The 22,782-nt window shown below is 33.1% G+C and overlaps 1 protein-coding gene across 1 annotated transcript in view; it reads left to right on the top strand.

Moving 5' to 3' along the window:
- LOC129222197 (RIMS-binding protein 2-like) overlaps positions 1-22,782 on the top strand; it is a 167,464-nt gene that overhangs the window by 87,432 nt on the left and 57,250 nt on the right. Inside the window, exons 3-6 of the mRNA XM_054856668.1 lie at positions 3,575-3,658; positions 15,481-15,570; positions 17,253-17,375; positions 18,240-18,404. Of these exons, the coding sequence (XP_054712643.1) occupies positions 18,243-18,404 (162 nt within the window). The 5' untranslated portion in view covers positions 3,575-3,658; positions 15,481-15,570; positions 17,253-17,375; positions 18,240-18,242. The remainder of the gene's footprint in view (positions 1-3,574; positions 3,659-15,480; positions 15,571-17,252; positions 17,376-18,239; positions 18,405-22,782) is intronic.

Genomic DNA, 22,782 nt, shown 5'->3' with positions numbered 1-22,782 from the left:
TTCTTACATTATTATTATTGCTATTATGGCGTGCGAGTTTTTCACCCGGAAACGTGCTCGTTTGCAGAATCGTAGATGGAGTTTGAGGCACTTATTTCCACAAAAATTTACAGTGCCTTGAATGCAATATTCTTGTTACATATGTATTTGCAAATACAGAATGTTTCTAAACTCTTGGGCAAACCTCAAAGGGGGATAATACACATTTTGAGCGGTTTTGCTAAAGTAATTCTTTTTATCAGTATTTTCTTGAAGATAAATTTTGAAGATGTATTGTTAAAAATGCCGTCCAAGCATTAGAAAAAATCTAATGAGATTCAAAAATAGCGGTAAAAATAGTTGTTCGTTACTCCAAAGTCTAAAGCGCCCTCTATCAGTTGTTTTTTAACTACATCTTCAAAATTTATTTCCAAGAAAATACTGGTAAAAAGAATAATTTTAACGAAAACTGCAAACGAATCGACCGATTTTTATGGTCATTTGAAATCTTGGACCCTAAACTTTAATAGCGCCTATCTCTTTTGAAAGACCTTCGGTTTGGGACCCTTATTTTTGCCATTATATTTTTTGTCTTGATGAGTACTATCACCGCTTAAAGATTTGCCCAAGAGTTCAGAAACACCCTGTATACAATTTATAAGATCAAAAGACTTGTTCTTTGTCTATCAAAATATTACAAATCTATTCGAAACTAGAAAATCCCATATCGAGGTATGACGGGTGAAAATTGTTTCTACATATGAACGAAGCAATAGCCTGCTTGATGATAGTTGAAATTTTAACCCCAACTTCAGTGGATGAACCCTAAAATCCAGTAGATAGCATTCATAATTGACCATTTTTCGTTTATTCATTCCCCGTAAACTACAAAGTCGCTCATCTAGGTATGAAGGGTGAAAATTGCTTCTACATTTGAACGAAGCCATTGACTGCTTGGTGATATTTTTTTTTGATAGTTGAAATTGTAACCTTAACTCCAGTGGATGAACCCTAAACTCCAGTAGGTGGCGTTCACTGTTGACCATTTTTTCGTTTCTTCATTCCCCTGAAATGACAGTCTTGCCAGTAAAACAGTTAAGTTACCAAATCGAGTTCAGTCTTGTCACAATAAAGCCTTTCCCTGCCTGTTAAACATTAAAAAAAAAACATATTATCAAACTATCATGCCGTGCCGCGAGTTTAATTGTTGAAACACGCGGGTTACTTGATCATTGGCTATTATTTATATGAGGATGACAGTTACCAGTGAAACAGATAAGTTACCGGATTCAGTTCAGCCTTGTTAAAATAAAGCATTTCCCTGCATGTCAAACATTACCAAAATATATTATCAAATTATCAGGCCGTGGTGCGAGTTTCATTGTTGGTGACGCCAGTTTTACTCGATCAATGGATTCGGATAAATATTATGTGGATTTTTTTTTAAATTAAAAACAGACAAATATTTTTTTTTTTCGATAGGTAAATCATTTATGAGTTTCAAAATCCACTTCGATAAATGCATCATACTTAATGAATCAGACTTTATTGATAATTTATCTAACCACTTATTAATGTCTCTTACATCGTTGACAATCTTAAGGAATTCTTTTTTTTTTTTTTTCCGAGCGAAAAAGTTGGTTGGAGAAGAAGCCCACAACTCCCATTTTACCACTTCCTTATCAAAGGAAGCATTGGTTTAAGAATTACATTCTTATTTTTGAACAATCGCAAAATCTCATAAAGTCACCTTTTCACGAAACGACACCCATTTTTGTCGCCTTGTCGACTATAGCAGGGGCCAGAAATCTAAGGCAGCATCTTCGGGTAGCATACTGCCCACCTTCTGCGTCTACCTTACCGGCTAACGAAAATGTAAAATGCTCAAAGCAAAACAAAATGTAATTACTATTTTTTTTTTTTTTTTTGATCTTGAAAATGCGTCATATATTCTATACGTTTTCTAAAAATATGCATTGCCTAGGCTTTGGAGACCTTAAAGACCCTGGCCTCACAAGCCCTATGGTAAATCACGTTCTGCAATGTAGAATAAGAAAACAACGTATAATTGCACAAAATTGCAGATTACGGCATACACATTCTGCTTTGTTATATTTATTACATTGATCCATCAAAATAAATAAATAAATAAATAAAAATTCCCTCTTGCATTACCCCCCCCCCCTTTCTCTTTAAGAAAAAAATCTTTCAGTATAAAAGTAATAAATGAATGAATTAAGATAAATGATCAAGTTTTGAGTTACTTGCACAAAGCTATTTAACCATTCTTTGATTTCGTACATTTTTAAATCTGAGGGCGTAAAAATACATAAGTATCTCTCTCTTAACAAGATCTCACCTGTTTAAAAGCTAATTTGCCAAATGTTGAAGCATGACAGATAAAAGACGTCACGGAATTTGTTCTGAAGAATCATTTAATGCTAAAGACCAACATCGCGTGCGGAATGTGACAGAGCTAAAACGCTCTGGGTAGGAAGACCCTCTCTTTTATTTGAGAGCGATCAACCAGATATAATAAAAACACCATTTCTATGCAAATAACCGAGAGGGAAAAAGAGTTCATCAACTGAGGCAGTAAGAGCTGTTAACTTCATATTATGTATAATTAAAATGAGATATTTTATTTAGTATCGTTTATTATTAAATTTACTATTCTAAGAAACATATTTCTTTATTAGAAAGGGTACAAAGAAGGGCTACTAGGCTAGTAAGAGGACTTTCAGATTCAGATTATGATGCTAGACTTTAAAGTCTTAATTTGTATAGCCTAGCAAAGGGGAGCAGGCCCCGACTAAGACTCTTGAGGATACTGGTTAGGAACTTTAATTGGTGCCCCCCCCCCAACTTATGCTGTATATTAGTAAAATATCTTGATACTTAAGTATTTTCTGCAACCACGCTGAATGTGGTAATGACTTACATTGTATTATAAATTATGAAAACGCTACATGTGAAATGTTGTCGAACATTTGCCTGGTAGCAATACGACATAAATATCAATGTGTAGTAGCTTTGGGAGAGGTTACAATTTTAAATATGTAGAATTTTTTTCTAGACATAAAAATTATTATTATTATTATTATTTATTTATTTATTTATTTATTTATTTATTTTTTTTTTTTTTTGCTATTTTGCGATTTGAATTTGCTCCATTTTTAAAAAAAAACTTTGGCTTCAGATTCGGTGCCCCCCAAATGTTGGTGCCCCGGGCCCGTGCCCCCATGCCTTAATCTGGCCCTGAAGGAGAGTCAGAGAGAACGGGATTCAGTTGTTTAAATTTATCAATATGAAAGATGTTAATGGGTTAAGTTTTTGTACGGAAAGCAGGACGAGGGGACATTGTTTTAAGCTATTCAAATCTCAGGCTAATCTGAAAATTAGGAAAATTTTTAAATTTAGTAGGGTTGAGGGCACTTGGAACAGCTTACCAGAAGAGGCTGTTATGAGTTAAGGAGTACATAGCTTTAGGAGGGCCATTGAACTTCATTGGAGACTTAATAAACTGTCACATTTGTATTCATATTCGTTAGAACTGACTAAACAATTTATTTTAAATGTTTTTTTTATTCCTTAGGAAATTCGTTTGCAGGAGAGGGACTCGGAAGTTGAACAACTCCGGCAAGAATTAGATAATAAGCAGCATCTGTGTGCTGATTTGGTAAGTGAAAATAATGATTTATTGATTGTCTTCCTTATTGTTTTCAGTTTATAAATGTTTCCATGAAAATGGAAAGAATAATTTAAATCTTATTGGTGTGAACAAGATTTATTACTATCAGCAACTTGGTTCATTTACTCCAATACTGAATTAGCATTAAGAGGTGAAGCAATATTTTCCATCGGTATATACATGTAAGTTCTTTGTGTGTGTGTGCGCGCGTGCGTGCGCGTGTATGTAGAGGGACCGGGAAGTATAACGTCGTTGTTTTCAAAAAAAAAAAAAATAATAATAATAATAATTTTTAACGAGTTTTGTTTTTAATCAATGCTGTAACTATCCTCGGTTGTCATCTAGTGTGTATATTATCCATCTCGGATCAATAAAAAACAGTTGGTTTTGGAGGAAGTCGGGAGTTGGTAGTTTAATGGAGGGGAAGGGGGAAGGACTGAATTTTGTGTGGTAATTGCGGCTACTTTTCTAGATAGCTTGTTATTGTGTTTTACTTGCATTATCAACAAAAATATTCTCAATTCAAATAAACTAGATGAAACGCTGCAGTCTTTTGCTAATGGCTGCTGGAAAAGGTGAAACAAAGATTGTGATACCACACGCAGGACACCTGTCCAATGAGACAACCCGTGCAAAATTGGAATGTTTTACCTCTTTAGCTAATTCTTCAAATCACTGCAAAGTGACATATTCAATCTCTAGAACTGTGAATTGGATTATTCGTTTTTAATCCTACGATCTTTGTCTTCTTCGGGAAGATCTTCGGAACTGCTTTATCTTGGTTATATTTTATTGATTAATTTCTTATTTATACTTTTTTGATAGTTTCAGGGGTCTTGTTCTGTTTCACTTTTGTTGCGATTAGATTTGGATGTGTGTGAGCGTTATTTTTGCAGGACAGTGTTTTCTAATTTATTTGTATTAAAGAGGAGGAGCTAGTGGTCTACTTTTCTAATCTTTTAGAATAGCTCATATGCGCCAAATGCAATGTAACGTTGTTTGGAAAATTGGCGCTGAGCACGAAGTGCGGAATTCAAGTATATTACCTCTCAAGGAAGATGGAATTGTGTTTAAATATTCTAGTTTTTGAATGTGATATATCATTGTTCAGTAGAAAACTGTTTGTAGATTTGGAATCGTGGCTCAATTTATGGAATGGATGAAATAATTTTAATATTGTGTTGCGGTAAGAAAAAGTATTGGTTAAAGGTGGAAGGTTGAAAATTGTTGAATGTTTCTTTTTCGATTTGATTAGAGTTTCCAAAAAAAACTTAAAATTAATTTCTTTAGATTTATTTAAATTGAATTCATTCAGAGTCAGGGTTGTTTGGTTTAAACCGCGTTGATTAAAACCATGGTTTAAACCATGTGGTTTTTTTGAAAATCATCATCGTTTTCCCCCAAATGTTTTCATAAATTTTACATATTATTGCAAAGAGTAAAATCTAATTGATGCAAAGTAACGAGCAAAGCTTATTAGATAAATTACGGATTTAATAAATTTAGAAACTTATATTTTTTAAGGTAATGCAAGTTTGCTAAATAGTTTTTCTTTTGTTTTCCTCTTTTTTTAAAATCAATGCAGCTTTACTATTAGGTATGTGCGGTACTTAGTCGAAATAAAAATCTTCAAGCGAGTGGACTGTATGCGGTTTATTGCTATAGACAGACAAGACAGGTTTCAAAAGGCGATTTTCTTATCGTAACAAAAAAAAAAAGGTTTGCCATATGTTGGCGTGAAAAGTTCAAAGAAAATAACTTCGCCAGGGCGATAAAGTTACAAATACTGAACATCCCGCCCGGCGTTGAAATATAACACATTATTTCAAATTTTCAAGAAATTACACAAAACACAAAACAATTTTAAACACAATAGATAATAGAACATTTTAGAAAAGAGAACAAATATGAAAATTACAATAAACTGATTTAGTTAACAGGATGAAATTTGATTATCTTCAAGTGGCAAAACACTAATTTTTGATATTGGTCTTTTAAAAATGCCTTTGGCCGTACGTATTTCGGCAACTCTTACGTTTCCGTCTGGACCTGGAATTACCTTAATAATTCGACCCATTGACCAATTACATATGGGAAGTTGAATGTCCTTTAATAAGACTAACATGACTGGAATTAAATTTTGCCTTTTAAACAGCCATTTAGATCGCTGTTGTAAATGGCTCAAATAGCTATTTTGCCAATATTTCCAAATAGTTTGGACAATTTTTTGCGTTTTCTGCCACCTATTTAGCAGATTATCCCTTTTATCAAGAAAGTTAGGTTCCGGAAGAGAATTGATCGGTTTTCCTATTAAGAAATGTCCTGGAGTTAATACTTGGAGATCGTCAGTATCAGTAGATAAAGGAGAGAGTGGCCTTGAATTGAGAATGCCCTCAATTTGGGTAATTACTGTTATGAATTCCTCTAGCGTTAACTTTGTAGAACCAACCCCTCTCTTCAAGTGATATTTGAAAGCCTTCACTCCCGCCTCCCAAAGGCCACCAAAGTTGGGTGCTCTGGGAGGTAAAAATTTCCACGTGATACCTTCTGACACTAAGAAGTTAGAAATGTCATCACTACTCAACATTAATTTGTGTAAGCGTTTGAGTTCGGCGGAAGCCCCAGTAAAATTAGTAGCATTATCGCTAAAAATTATAGAGCTTTTACCGCGCCGTGCAAAGAATCTTTTTCAGGTCGCTATTAGCGCTTCTGAGGTTAAATCTGAAACAAAATCTATGTGAACAGCCTTAGTTGTCATACATACAAATATAACAACATAGATTTTCTGAAAAATACCCTTTCTTTGACCTTTATATTTGATCTCAAAAGGCCCACATAAATCGATTCCAACATTTAAAAATGCAGGACTAGCGGTTACTCTTTCCGTTGGTAGATCCCCCATAATCTGGGTTGCCATAATGGGTTTGGTTTTGAAGCATTCAATACACTCATGAACTACCTTCCTCGCGGCACTTCTACCACCAAGAGGCCAATATTTTAAGCGAATCGTGTTTAGTAGAGCTTGGGGTCCTACATGTAAATCCCTCTTGTGATAGTACTGGAATATGAGTTTTGTAAGTTTGTTTCCCGCTGGCAAAATAATAGGATGCTTTTGGTTAAAATTCACATCTGAATGCGAAAGTCTACCCCCTACTCTTATTAATCCTTCCTGGTCTATAAAAGGATTGAGAAATTTTAACTTGCTTGTAGGCGTAACTGAAGTTCCCTTTTCCAGTGCCGATATCTCAGGTGAAAAATACCTTACCTGTAAATTTCTTAAGAGATGGTTTTCGGCATTTACACATTCTTCATGCGTGAGCGGACCTGTTTGTTTCACAGGAGACTTGCAGTTTCTGCTAAACCTAAAAATAAATGCTAGAACCCTAATTAATTTTTGAAAGTTGTTAGTGATATCTAATAATCTGTCAAAGAAGTTAGAGTCACTACTAGAAGTTAATGTCACTTGGGAAACAGGTTTAAGCTCCTCGGTGTAGAGTCGATTTGACAAATCACTGGAATTTTTCAAAGTCTGCGGATCAGTTAAATTCAGCTTGACAAGATTCGGACCATTCCACCACAGTTCACAAGTAGCAAGAGATTTGACATCCATCCCACGTGAAATCTTGTCGGCTGGATTATCCTCCGATAAAACGTGTGACCATTGGAAGTTCTTTGTCATATGCTGGATTTGCGATACCCGGTTGCTTACAAAGATTTTGAGTAGACTCGAAGAGGTATTAATCCATGCTAGCGCAATAGTAGAGTCTGAATACAGTTCCACAGGGTCTATATGCAATTTAATAGCGGCTAAGACTTTTTGCGTAAGTTTGGATAGAAGCAAACATGCAGAAAGCTCGAGACGAGGTATACTCATGAATTTGGTCGGGGAAACTCGTGATTTACTGCACAGAAGTTGCTTCTTTATTTCGTTGGTTTGGGAAACAGTTTTCACATATATAACTGCTCCATAAGCCTTTGAAGATGCATCTGAAAAACCTTGAAGTATAACAGACTTGGTGTCGGATTTTAAAATACATCTAGGCACTTGGATAGATTGTAACTCAGGGAATGTTTTGACGAAGTTGTACCATTGCTCCGCAATTTCTGGAGGGAGCGTTTCATTCCAGTCTAATTTAAGTAGCCATAATTGTTGCATAAATATTTTTGCCTTGGAGATGACAGGGCCTAAAAGTCCAAGTGGATCGTAGATGCGTGCGATTTCTGAAAGTACATCTCGTTTGGTGAAATTGCGATTTGGATTGTTGCTAACCTTGTACATAAATGAATCACTTGCGCTATTCCAAAGCATTCCTAGCGTTTTTACTACAATTTCTTCAGAATTTCTGTCCAGAGGAAATTCCTGAAGTTCGGTCGTAGAACCTTCGTTGCTGCACCACTTGTGTAAATTCATGCCGCCCTTTTGGAGAAGTTGCGTCAATTCTGACTGAAGATTCAAAAACTCCTTCAAGTTGGAACTACCAGAAAGGCAGTCATCCATGTAGAAATCTTGAAGAACGGCTCTGGACGCCAAAGGAAAGTTCTTTCCCTCGTCCAATGCAAGTTGCTGTAAAACTTTCGTTGCTAAGTACGGAGCAGATGCAGTCCCATACGTGGCAGTTTGTAACTGGTAAATCTTAGTTGGTGCAAATTCACTCTCTTTCCATAATATTTTTTGTAGCTTAGTTTGAGAAGAATCTACTTCAATCATCCTGAACATTTGTTTAATGTCAGTGGTAAATGCGTAAATATACTTTCTAAATCTAATTAGAATTGAAAAGAGATCTTCCTGAATTACCCCTCCTTTACTCAATAAATCATTCAAAGAATGTCCGCTGGTTGTTTTCGCACTTGCGTTGAAAACTACGCGCAATTTGGTAGTTTTGCTATCTGGTCGAAAAATACCGTGATGAGGGAGATAGTACCCGACATCTGTTCCCTTATCTTCTTTTATTTCTTTCATGTGATTCAAAGTTTTGTATTCGTTAAGAAATTCTGTATACCGCGCTTTCATAGCCGGATCCCGTTCTAATCGTTTCCATAGTTGATCTAACCTTCTAGATGCCGTTTGTTTAGAATTTCCTAGCATGATTTCAGAACATTCTGGTTTGAATGGCATTTGAACTACATATCTACCATCCGAATTCCTTAAATGCGTTTTTGCGAAGTGTTCATTGCAGTAGTTTAATTCATCATCACTAGAGGGCGTGTGATTTTCGACTTCTTCGATTTCCCAGAACTTAGTTAGAGTAATATTGAGAGTTTCCAAATTTTTTGACAAAAAGCAGTGTTTTGCAGAATGATCAGAGCTGCTGTCTGAAATGCTACCCGAAACAAGATAACCAAAACAACTCGATTGTAAATACAAGTTATCTTTCAGCTTTCTTGTATCTTCTTTCAAAAATGCGAAGAATAATTCTGCACCCAAAAGAATATCTATTTTTTGTGGATTATAAAACGCTGGATCTGCTAAGCATACATCGTTTGGAATGTTTAAATGAGCGATATTAATTTTCTTAGAAGGCGTGAAATCTGTGATTTTTGGAACAATTAATAAGTCGATTTCCCAATTCGAATCATCCCCTTTATTAGACAAGTGAGCTGATATCTTCTTCTTAATATTTAGCGCTGAATCATTTAATCCACTTATCGGAATATTTATTCTTTCCCGTTTCAAACCCAAAGCTTCCGCTGCCCTAACAGAAATGAATGAATTTTCACTTGCACAATCCAAAATTGCGCGTAAGCCCCTTCTTATGCCAGTAGAATCTCTAACATAAACTATTACGGTATTTATCAAAACAGTTTTCTCGTTCCCATTAGTAAAGAAAGAGACGCGAGTATTTTCTGACATTTGCGAGTCAAATTCAGAATTGCTTATGTTCTGTTGTTGGCTTAGTCCTTGCGATTGAATCTGAGGCTTTCCCGTCGAACCACCACAATCTGCGTTATTTTGTCTGCTGTTAATGCAGTTTACGTATTTATGAAGTAAAGTATGATGATTCAATTTTTTCTTACAAACGAAGCAAGAACTTTTCGAATTACATTGGGAGACTAAATGACGATCGCTTAAACAGTTGAAACAAAGCCGATGCTTTTTAACTAGATCTATCCTTTCGGATAATTTCATTGCTTTAAATTTATCACAGTGATACAATTGATGTGTTTGAGTTTTACACGCGACACATATTTTCGAAGTGTTATTAGATTTAACAATAAAGGATTTGGATTTACATGAAATATTCGCACTAATACTATTTAAGATTTGACATCTTCTTTCTAAGAATTCCAACAATGCATCAAAATCTGGAACTTCATTATCTTTAAGAGTTAGTTCATATTGTTTTCTTGTTTCGCGGTCTAATTTTTCTAGAACAACATTCAATAAAATTGCATTAGATAATTTGTCTCTTGCGAAATCTAAAAGTTTTAGCGATCTTAGGTTTTTCTTAACATTATCCAAAATGATACGAAGATCTTTAGCAGATTCGTGTTTAATTGGTTGAATATTAAGAATGTTGTTAATGTGACAGTCGACAATTATTCTTTTGTTTTCGTATCTTTGTTCTAAAGCTTTAAAGAGTGAAGAAAAACTATCGTCAGTTGTTTCTAGAATTTTTGCTTCTCCCTTTAATGAACCGCGTAAGTAATGAAGCTTTTCACTTTCAGAAAGTTCGGGATTTTCATTTATTAGGCTATTGAATTGAGTTTTGAACAAGTTCCATTCCTCAAATTTTCCGCTAAAAGTTGGAAGAGGAATTTTCGGAAGTTTCATTGAAGCCTTTTTTGGCTGATCAACATTCATCGAATTAATTTCTTGTGTAGAAGTATCAATACTTTGTTTTAGTACAGAGTCACTGTAATGCTGTAACTTCAGTTTGTTAATAGATGATTTCAAGCTTACCTCCAAGTTTTGAATATCTTCGTCCACTTGAGACAATAAGTCTTCACATTCCTCAAATTGCTTTTCGGTGATAATTTTGTAGAAGTCATCTTTTAGCGTATCAAATTTTTGATGTATATTCAGCACTGTCTCAAAAAGAGCTTCTGACTCGGAAATGTCCATCTCGTCCTTTCTTTCAGCGAGGGCAATAGAAATCTTGGTGATTTGCCCTTTAATGTTACCGCGCTTGCGGTTTAACGAGGTGATGTCCGCCATTGCAATTTATAGCGATTGCGTAATTTAACTTAATTGTATATTTGCGAGTTAACTTGAATTTTATAACTAATTCAAATTTATCGTATCCGGGTCGCTTAGGACCAAAATGTGCGGTACTTAGTCGAAATAAAAATCTTCAAGCGAGTGGACTGTATGCGGTTTATTGCTATAGACAGACAAGACAGGTTTCAAAAGGCGATTTTCTTATCGTAACAAAAAAAAAAGGTTTGCCATATGTTGGCGTGAAAAGTTCAAAGAAAATAACTTCGCCAGGGCGATAAAGTTACAAATACTGAACAAGGTACATCTTTATACAAGGCAGACCGACTAAGTTTTTCTAAAATTACATGACGAAAAAATCCAAGTAGCTCTTTTTTTTATTAGTTCAATTATATATATTTTTTTTTCAATCTTTTGCATTTCAAAATGGTCCAAAAGCATATTTCAACTGAAATTTCATTTACTACCTAATTTGCTTGATTACATAAGATTTATTGAAATAGATTATGTACCATTGAAGCGATGCATAGTGTATATAAATTTTAATGCTAGAATATTTAAATGACAAGAGAAAAAAAAATAACTAAAGTCCAAGAACACTTATAGTAGGCATAAAATTGTGCTTATTCCTGCAGACTTTTTGCATCCCCGATAGACAATGGAGTCGGAGCAAGAAAAGAAAATACATAAAATCATGAAAACAGAAAATTTATGTGTAACTTAGTGCTTTTATATACATTTAAAAATAAAAATAAAAACCAAATTTTCACTTCTAGAGAACTTTTTAATCCCAATATAATAAAAGAAGTCTCATGCATGAATGGTGAAAGAATCAATAAACATTAATTTTTGTAAGTCTTCATTAGTAAAATATCTTAAAAGAGCATTTTCAAACTAAGGCTTTTAATTATTTTTTTTCTTGCATAAAAAAATTGTATTCCTAAATGCATCAAACCAGGAGAAATGTCTAAAATCGAAAACATGATTTTTTTTACAGCCTACTTGTCCTGTTTTTATAACTGTTGTCACTGATACGTTAGGTAAATGAATTACATGATCTGAAACTTTTTTTTAAAATCTTTAAAACAAAATGTGCGTTGATCTTTTGATTTTTAAAAGTTCTGTAATGTACATCAAACTTGTGATTCATTTATAGATAACTACAAAATACTTTCATGTTTAAGAATGTGTGATTTTAATTTTACTTTTATTTTTTTATTTGTAGTAGATAGCTATGAGGAAATTAAAAATTTACATGAATTTATTCTTGGTTATTTGTAATTATTAATGTCCTGAACAATCACAGTAAATTCTTTCTTTGATTATTTATACCAAGACCCATTTTTGTACTGTATTTCATATAATAGCTGAAGATTTTCAAACAATATTCTCCTATAGAAATTTCTATGTATGAGAAAATGAAATTACAAGTTTTTATTCTTAATTATTTAGTTAATTACAAAGAAATTAGGTAGAAATATGAACATTAAACATTCCTTAAACAATTAATTGATAATCTCTTTATGACTTTACTGAAATAAAATTGTTTTTCTTACAAAAAGTAAACCCCGTTTAAACCAAAAAAACTTTTTTTTTTTACCAACCCTGTTTAGCGTAGTAACCAGTGGTTGATTTACAAATTTGGGGCCCCATCGCACTGCATTTTTGGGTTCCCTTCTGTATATCACAGAACAACGTAAAACATTTATCATGTTTTTTCAGTAAGCCCTATAGCCAGGGCCCCCTAAGGTAGAAATACATAAAATACGCCGCCAGTTCAGTTATTCCATCAGAGGACAGCAGTTTCCTGCTTATTAGCACTCCTCAGCCAGGAACAGAAAGAGAAAATACTATGCCTTGCCTTCAATCTTGTTGAACCGAACCATTATTTCGGTCACTTGTCCGGTCTACCAGTTTGTTTGGCTATCTTGGCTGCCTTAAGAGTTTTTCCAACTCCAGCTCAGCCGCTTCCTATTCCGGGCTGAGGAGTGCTAATAAGCACGAAACTGCAGTCCTGGGATGGAATGACTGAGCTGGCTGTGTATTTTATGTATTTTATTGTGTGCAATTGTTTAAAACCTTTCGGGGAGCCTTATGGTTGTAGGGGATCCTCGCAGTTGCGACAGCTGCAACATGGTAAATCTTCCGCTGATTATAGCTGATATATTTTTCATATTAACTATTTAGTTATTTTACCACACTTCAATTTTTTTCCTTCATTTTTACCCAAATCTATCGATTTTTTCCCCATCTTATAGAGTTGTAATCTGTTCATTGATTATAACCGTAGTTTTAATCAGGATTTAAATGAAGTGATTTTTTTCTGAAAAATTATTTCTTAAATTAATTTAAAAAGTTTTTGATAAAATAACTATATAAGCTATCTAGTCACACTATGTGCAATTTCTGAAGTGAGCTTGACCTAACCCTTTTCAATTTTCAGAACCTTGCAACATTGCTGTTATTTTACCAGAAGTAAAATTAGGAACAAAGTGAAAATTGTTGTTCTCTATACTCTAGTATGACTATGAAAAATTTTATTGTTCAATATAGGATTCTCTTGCTAAGGCATACATACTCATTAAGAAATCGAATTTTTAATTTTATTCAAAACAAAATTGCTTCTTTTCACATTGTCACGCATTGTGACATGTTTCTGAATCTTAACATGCATGAAATGTTTAGAGAAACTGTCCAAATTTCATCAGTAAATTACATGGATATATTAATTCATATTTTTTTTCCATAGCTTTTAATAACAAAGTGAACCAGTGGCATAGCGATATTCTAAAAGAGATGTTTTTTCGTTCTTTGAGGCAAAACAATGCTTTAATTTCAGGGGTTTTTTTTGTATCAACCAACTTACTTTCTCCAAGGCAAGATTTTTTTCCTTTTTTGACCATAAAAAAGGAGTAACACTAGCCATTTCCCCCTCTGAAATAAAAAAAAAATCAGAGGGGGAAATGGCTAGTGTTACTCCTTTTCTATGGTCAAAAAAGAAAAAAAAATCTTGAATTTTAGAAAGGGTTATATCTTTAAATCTCCTCCTCTTGAATATGCCACTGAAGTGAGCTTGAACATATGTTTTTACTAAATGGGTTAGAAACATAAACGGTATTAAAATAGAAAAAATAATCAAGTGTACTCGCAGTATAAAAGAGCGGCATGTAAAACAGAATGCAATAGCTTGGCTTATTTCAGCTTTCAGAAGTTAAAGAGAGGTCTAATTGAACTTGTTTTTTTTTTCTACACTTATAGTGTACTTATTCCTGGTGTCTTAAATGATAAATGAGATTTCAATCATGCATTGTACAAATTGGTTTTTCTTTGTATCCTTTAGAAAAAGTTAGTGCTATTAAAATATTTTTTTTACAAGTTCATACATGTTTTTTAATAAAACATGATGAATGTCTAAAATTTTTGAAGTCTGTTTAAAAAAATAAAAATCTGTTTTAAATTTAAAAATCTGATTTACATTTTTAAAAATCTGACTTAAAGAAAATACAGTAGAGTCTTGAAATTCCGAGGTAATTGGGGCTCTCGCCACCTCGGATTATCCGAAAAAATCTTTGGACTACATAAGGACATAAACTGTTTACTTCTTACGCTATGAAAAGGAAATATTGTCTCCTTGAAAATTTATCACTCAAACTTCAAGATAAATTTGTTTTAATTGATCCTAAATGAGTTTTGATTGTTTTTTTTTTTACTTGATGTCTGCACGTGTTTGTGTGCAAATTTGCAGGCAACCAAAAAATGTCCTTTGATCGTCCTCGAAAAAATTTTGATGAGCTTTGTCGTGACATTTGTGTCTATGTGTGAGCGTGCGTATGTATCGCACATAATACAAAAACGTTAGTCATAGAAGGTGAAAATTTCGTATGTACGAATCGTACAGCGTCAAGTTCTGCACTTCCCTTTTTAATTGCAATCAGATATTCTAAAAGAGATGTTTTTTCGTTCTTTAAGGCAAAACAATGCTTTAACTTCAGGGATTTTTTTTGTATCAACCAACTTACTTTCTCCAAGGCATCTCTTAAAACATCGTTAACCGTCAATGAATATTTCTTGGCGGCTGTTATTGACATAAACCTTTCAATATCATGTTATTACCTTATTGTATGTTGTTAAGAAAGTTCTACATTGCAAAATATTTCGATTTTCAGATTAAAGTATTTTTTGTCTGTAAAAAGTATACCCTAAAATTATCAACCAAGCACCTCGAATTAAGCGAAACCTCGGATTTTCAAGACTCTACTGTAATAACAAAGTTTGCTTTCACTTGTGGTTGTAGCATTAATACTTTGTTTATCAAATACTTAGTCACATGGTGATTTTAACTGTTTTCAATGATTAAAAAAAAAGGAACAACTATCACACCTAACTGATAGACAGTTGAGGACCAAAGGGGAAAAAGAATAACTGTTATTGAACCTTAAGTGAAGGAATTGTTCCCAATGTGTATACTGTTAGTGTTTAAGCCAACTAAAATAGTATACTCATTAATACCTATTTTAATTTAATTGCAAATGAAGTATAATAATTTAGCTATCTTTCATAGCATTGGCTGTTATATCATAAAGATATTTTTATTATTTGAAAAGTTAAATCTTATAGTTTATAAAAAATATTAATTCTTCATGATAATTTTTAGGAGTATCGATTGACTCTAATACTAGAAGAGCATCAGAAGATAGAAACACAGAATAGGACGTTTCAGAGATTGTTGAGATACCTTGAAGTGGTAAAAGTTTAACTTATCTTTAATAAAATTCTTAATGATAAGTAAAGTTTTTCTAAGTTTATAATCTCAAGTTTGAATGTTTTTGAGTTTTGTATTTAATGGTAAGACCAACTATAGGGTGCTCTGAACAGTTTATGTTAATATTCTGTTAAAATATTTGAGTTGACATAAACTGTTTCTCTTGTTAACATTTTTCTCCTCATGCTACCATGGATGCCCATCATCCCCTAGACAAATGAGGATGATGGGGATGACCCTTCAAATGTTGTTTCTTAGAAAACATAAAAAATAGAAATATTTGAAATCATATATGCAATCAATATTATTTCCTTTTTAACTGAAATATATATATGACATTTTTAAAACTATAGTAGCTGCAAACCCTACCTGGCAGTGTCATAATGTTGTGATTAGGATCTGTGCAACCTTCACACTGCTGCCATATTAGGTTTGCCCCAAGTATAGTTAAAAAATTGGCACATAGCTTTCATTGTTCAAAACACCAAAAACTATCCAAGTTATTCTATTCATCATTCAACCAATAATATTGAATTAAATGTGATTTTAAATAGTTCAATGGATTTTTTTTTCTCAAAAATTCAACTTTTTTTTTCTTTGGAAATTGTGGGAGTTTAAAACAGGAAGTTACTTTCCTTTTATTTTTATTACATTCATTGTGGACATTTGTTTTATTACATGATGTGTAACATATATACACACCCATTAGGTTGAAATATATTAAAATTGGTATATTCAGTAAGTTACTGCCCTATAGTCAAAGCTAGAGCCCCTTGAAAAAGACAGGCTGACTTATCCGACATTTTGGTTCCAAGACAGAATTGGATCCAACCTCGTTTCTAGTATTTATAACTACGTCATAATATTCGCTGGTTGCTAAGTCGTAAAATAACTGATGATAAGTTGAGTAAAATGTCACTTTAGGTAAATTTTGAAAGATAACTTCGTTTACAAATTCAGCTAAAATGTATCGGGAAATGTTTACGATAATAAACCTCATTTTCATACCTTATTTGTTTTTAATTTGTATAAATTAAATTGTATTCATCCACAGAATAAAATAATCAAACATCAATCGGGCAACACACCTTAAGCTTGGACACCAGTTTTCTGCAATAAGGCTTCTGTACAAATATTTATTTTTTTCGCCCGACAATTTTGGAACCAAAATGTCGGATAAGTCAGCTCCCCTTATATAGGAGCCTTAGTCAGAGCTAAGGCTAATAAGCACGAAACTGCAATCCTCGGCTGGAATTGACTGAGTTGGCGGTGTATTTCATGTATTAAAATTGTTAAAGTATTTTCACTAATTAATAATATTGATGTACTAATTATATCTTGTGTAGTGAGGAAAGCAGCAAATAATACTTTGATGTTCAGGGAAATTAAATTACTTCACAGCTTCAATTATCGCATTTATTGTTTTAGTCAGGGTTACTGAACATATAAAAAACTTTTAAGACTCAAACAGCATTGAAATGCTGTTTGCAAAGTTCGGAAACATCATTTTGTACTAGAAATATTAAAATTTTCAATTTTTCCTGAGTAAGGGGGGGGGGAGGGGGAGAGGGAAAAAAAACAATCCTCTTGTATTTTAGCAAAAAATCATTCATTCATGACTTGTGATTTGAAGTCTTCTTATTTGTTAAACTGAAATCTTGCAGCCAATTGAAGAATGTTCCGATCATTTGAACAGCTCTGAAGCCTTTGAGTATCCATTCACCCTGGCTAAGTCTGAAGTTGAAAGCCAACAAGGCAAATCAAACAATCTGGAGACTCTTGCAAAGGTTAGTTTGTGAGCTTTTCAGCATTGAAAGCCTTTTTTTTTTTTGAAGGAAAGTTAAATTGTCATGTTTTCTTTAATAAGTAATATTAAAACATGTTGTGTTTTTGATGATTATTATTTAAAACTAACTAATATGTCAGAAATAAACTCAAGATTTTTTTTAAATATAAAAGTGGATTTTTTTTAGTATACTTTTATTTTTGAGATTTCCCCTGTTTCGTGCAATAAATTATACTTTTCGTTCAAAAGTGATGAAAAATTTATAATTTGAATAACATTTATAGTAAATCATACCCTGCAATGTTATCAAAGGCAATAGTTTTATTTATTTATTTTTTTTTTTAATAAGACAATTGAATGAAACTACAACTTCAAGAATAAGCACTAAAATTTTGTTTAGAATTTTCTTTGATTAGCAATTTATAATATAATCCAACGAGTTATAGAAAAATAAGATTATTATGCATCCAGGCGGGGATCCAGAGGGGAGTCAAAACCTTCGCTCGCCTAAAATAATTAAAGATAACCTAAAACTGTAATTTGGGGAATAACTTTTACAAAAAAATCTTCCAAACTACCTATTTTTGCCTCACAATAACTTAACCTCCCCCCCCCCCCCCCATTTCTTAAATACCCCCTTCATAACCAGAAGCTGGATCTGCCCTCGTATGCATCAATAAACAGAGTAGAATAGCCAGACATTTTTTCCATGGAAAAAAAAGAAAAAAAGAGGCAGATTAAGATACATTTTTGTGAGTTGTGTCCAATGTGTACTTACATGATTTCATAGAAACAATGTTCTAAAATATTTCAACTCTCTCTCTCTTTTTCCTAAGATTAATTTCTGATTCTGTACATTTATCAGCATATGAGAGATGCCGCTGAAAGGCGGAAAGAGCTGGAGAGACAGCATGCAGATGCAGTTGCAGAACTACAGAAGAGGCAAGATGAACTCCGGCACCACCACCACCATCACCACAGTAATAAATCGGAGAAGCAGCATGCTCAAGAAACTATACAATCACTTGAGGTAACTCGAAGAACGAAGTTTACTCCCATCAACTCCAGATAAATGTAATCTGTATAAGTGTCCCTCGTATAACGTGGCTAGCTTGTACTGTGGTCTATCAAAGGCGTGTTATACAAGACTTTTTATTCATTTTATTTTTAAATTAAATCGGAGAAATACATACCTTATCAGCAAATGAGAGATGCCTTTAAAAGGACTGACAAAACTGTCCCTGTGTTGCATCAAAACCATGTTTTGTGCTATATCAAAACTGTTCTATACAAAAGTTTAAAATAATGTAAATCAAGGCAATGTTTACAGTGTTGTATAGAAGTCAAGTTTTAAAGGGTGAAATTTTATGAAAACTGAAAATTCACTAGACTTTGAGGCTAATAAAATGAACTAGACTTAGAATTTACTTTCATGAAAATTAAAAAGAAAAAACTGGATCATTTTCATGATTCTATTACTACATTTTTTTTTATTTAATGTCATTTTCTTTTATTTTTAATTTTTTATCATTAAATCGAAACAAAAATTAAAATAAATTTTTTTTAAATTGCAGTATATCAAAACACTAAAATTGTATTAAAGCTGCTAAATTAAACTTTTATAATGTGTGATATCTGATCCGTGTTATAATTATAGCAAAGTTAGTAACATGTAATATAGCAGCATATAATTGAAGGTTTTGTCAAAACAGCTGTGAAATAATTAGGTCTGCATAAATTTTAATTTCAAAGAGAAGGATTTATTTCTAAGTATAGGTCCTTTTTTCTTGTGCATCAACTTATATGAAAAGTAACTTATAACTATTTTTACAGAACTTTAAGAGATCTTTAGCCAGAGTTGGCTTTCTGCCAGCAGAAACTGGTTTTTGCCCTGCCAGTGGCAGAAACCGGTTATAACTAGTAAAAACCGGCAGAAACTGGCAAAAACTAAAAAATGTTTATATTAGTTCTAGTAATTACTTAATAATGTTTGTTTAAGGAATCTAAAAAATGTTAATATTAGTTCTAGTAATTACTTAATAATGTTTGTTTAAGGAACCTAAAAAATGTTAATCCATTTCATCATAGTGAAAAGTAAAATCCATTGTTCTTGATTTAGTTGAGAAAGGGAATTGTTTAATTACAAATGCTTGTAACACTTGGATCAATCTAAACAATGGACGAGAATGTTATTGGTGCTTAGAAAAAAGATGTGACATGCAGATTTAAATAGGAGTTACTGATTATCATTTGCTAGCTTATATGCTTCGTCCAAGGTGCTTGGGACCGAGATTATCATGTGCTCAAGAAGAAAGTGACAGAATTTTACTTGCCAATATTAACGTAGATTTTTTACATAATATAGCTTTACGAAACAAAGTAGCTTCATTTCCCAAAATACATTTTTCCATTCAAGTTATTATAACTACCTCAACTACAAAATAATGGACCAGTTTAAAGCATGTGCAATGCATGAAAGTCTCGTTAATCTTAATAGTTACCAGATTATAATACCTGTTAATTCTGCTGGACTTGCTAAAATCTTCTCTATTATGAATGGGGATAATCTATATAAATAAAACGAAAAATATATGTGTGTGTATGTTCCTTATACAATTCCAGTTTTCATGGGATCTCGACCAAATTTGACAGGGAGGTACTTGGGCACCCGAGAAGGAACGTAGGGGGTTTTCAAATGCCAAAAAAGTACCGAACCGTTCAAATTTTAATTTTAGGGCCCGAAAATGGCATTAAATGGCTCTTTATACCCGAAATAATTATCCGATTGCTTTGATTCAGGTCACATTCAAAAGCCCGTGAAAAACACCCATAGAGTTCATTCATTTCCTTCAAATTTCAAAAACAAAAGGCTGTAAAATCACTAGGAAAAAATTAAAAAGCATTGCTAAGCCTAATGGAACAGAAATTTTAAATTGTAAAATTATCTTTTTCGCCTCTCATTTTAAATTAGCCACCAGAAGGTTGCCACCTTTTTTTTCTCGGCTGTGACTAAATAAAATTTTGTTTTCGTTTTGAGGTAAAAATTTCCCCTTTTGATTAATATTTGGCAATTTATCTTCTCTTTTTTTTTAAAGGAGTTTAGTTGTACTTATGGAGGGTTGCGTTTAATTTTTTCGGAAACTTTTGATTTGCCGTTTTTTTTTTCTATAAGAATGATTGTTTTGATGGTAAATTTCATGTTTTTTTTTTCTCTAATTGAAGCCTGATTGTTGAACATGCATCACTTGACATAACTTTTATTTTTGAGGTAGACCGTGCAAAGCTGGGCAATGTAAATGTAAATAAATTGCACTTTGGTTGACATTTATATGGTTTCCTGAACATTTCATATATGTCAAAAACTACTTTTATATCATTTTGTGAGTTTCTGCCACAAATGTGGCAGTTTTTTCCCATGCCGATTTTAACTGGTTTCTATTTTACCAGTGGTTTTCATCACCTTGACAGAAACTTGCCAAACCTGTCTGCAGCGCTGTTATTCTAAAATGTACAATGAGTTTTGTAAAAGAAAGTCAAATGCATAGGCGGATTTACGGGGGTGCCAGGGGGTGCACCGCACCCCCAAAATTTTTGGTTGGGTTTTGAAAAAAAATTAGTTTAGTATATTTCACTCAGAAACGCAGTTGGGGGGAAAAAATCATAGCTGCTATACTAGTAAATTTACGTGTATCCAATGTATTACCACTCGTCGCTAGTGCAAGAAAAACATAACTGTGCTCATATTAAAAATTAAAGTGACTTTATCCATTTGGAAAAAAACTAATAAATAATTTCATGCAAATAAAGAAACTTCTCAAACAATTTATTGTTCAGTGCTGTGTTATTGTATAGTATAATTGCATGTTCTGTAATTGGGTATTTATTCGTATATCAATACAAATTTTTCTATTTTAAAACAACAATGGCTAATAAGTCTGAAAAAAAAAAAACATGGCTATTGCAAGAAACTTGATCAATAAAATCTACACCGAAATCAACGGAAAACCAACAATTTTAAGGTATATAATCAAAATTTTTTGAAGGAGGACTTCCGGACATTTTGCTGCAGTTGTGCATCCAGGGAGAAAGGGGCACAAGACTGTTGACCCTCCCCACAAAATGCTGAGTAGATGTTTAAAAAAAAATATTCTTTATTATTGAAGAGAAGAAAAGATCTCATTTTGGGAAAACGCAGTTATTTTACGAAAAAAAAAGAATGTTGGGAAAAAATCTTAATTTCTCTTTCAAAAAGAAATATTGACATATAAATTTTTCAATAGCTTCAGATTATTGGCGGCGAATTGTGTGCCTTCTCGCACAATTCTTTCTTTCATATCCCCCCTCCCCCCTTTTGTTTATTTTTTTCTATTTCGTTTTCATTTTTTCTATTAGTCCTCAAAATGTTTCTTCTCCAAAGCCCTTTCTCCAGTTAAAGTTATTACAGAGTACCTCAAATTTCGTTTCTTGGGCTTCATTTGCGCATAATTTCCAATGAAGATCTTCTAATCACCTAAATACATCGAAAATCGTTTGAAATTGTGTTTTTGGAGCTTCAGTTTTGAAAAATTGCAGTGTCCCTAACGTTACCAAATATGGTCTTACGCTCATGTGTTTAAGACTTTAATTTTGGAAAATATTCGAACAAGGACCTCTGACTCCCCTTTCTCTATTATCATAAAGAGTGTTAATATTTTGGTTTTGAAAACTACTATTTCGAAATATTTAAGTGGGAGAATCCTTTTTTTTTTTAATACCATGGATTATTTCAGAAGAACTCATTTTTAGGACTTCAATTTCGAAAATTTTCCAGGGGAGAGCTCTAGAACACCCCGTCCGGTAACAGCATCAAAAATTTTCCTCCGTAGTATTTTTGAAACTTCAATTATGAAAAGTTAAAGAGGTAGCGTGGGGGAGGGGAGGGGGTTACATATTTCTATCTGCTTTTCAAAAAAATCGATTGGAGGCAGTCTATGAGTCTCAGTCATAACCCAAACTAAATATGGACTATAATCACATTTATAAGACTTAAATTTCTAAAAATAGCCTTGAAGCCACACGTACCTTTATTGCCTCTAAAATATCACCAAGAATTAAAACTGCGTTTTCAAAACTACTATTTCAAATTTTTTCTGGGGTGTGAATCCCATTTCAAAACAGTGGCTAGATTCACCCATTGCTTCGAATATCGACTTTCGTTTAAGACCTTTTCTGCAGTTTGAAATGTTAAGAATTGCTCATCCCCTAATCTTACTAAATATGGTTTACATTGCGTTTTTTAGACTTAAAAGTGTGTCCCACCCTAAAATTATTTTCGGATATTGCCACTGCCTTGTTATTCCGGGAATACCCCCCCCCCTCCTCAGATCCCTGTTATTGTTGCACCCCCAAATATTTTGGCCTAAATCCGC

The sequence above is a fragment of the Uloborus diversus genome, chromosome 5 (assembly GCF_026930045.1).
Source record: "Uloborus diversus isolate 005 chromosome 5, Udiv.v.3.1, whole genome shotgun sequence".
In the NCBI taxonomy this organism is placed as follows: domain Eukaryota; kingdom Metazoa; phylum Arthropoda; class Arachnida; order Araneae; family Uloboridae; genus Uloborus; species Uloborus diversus.
This window is presented reverse-complemented; position numbering and strand designations above follow the sequence as displayed.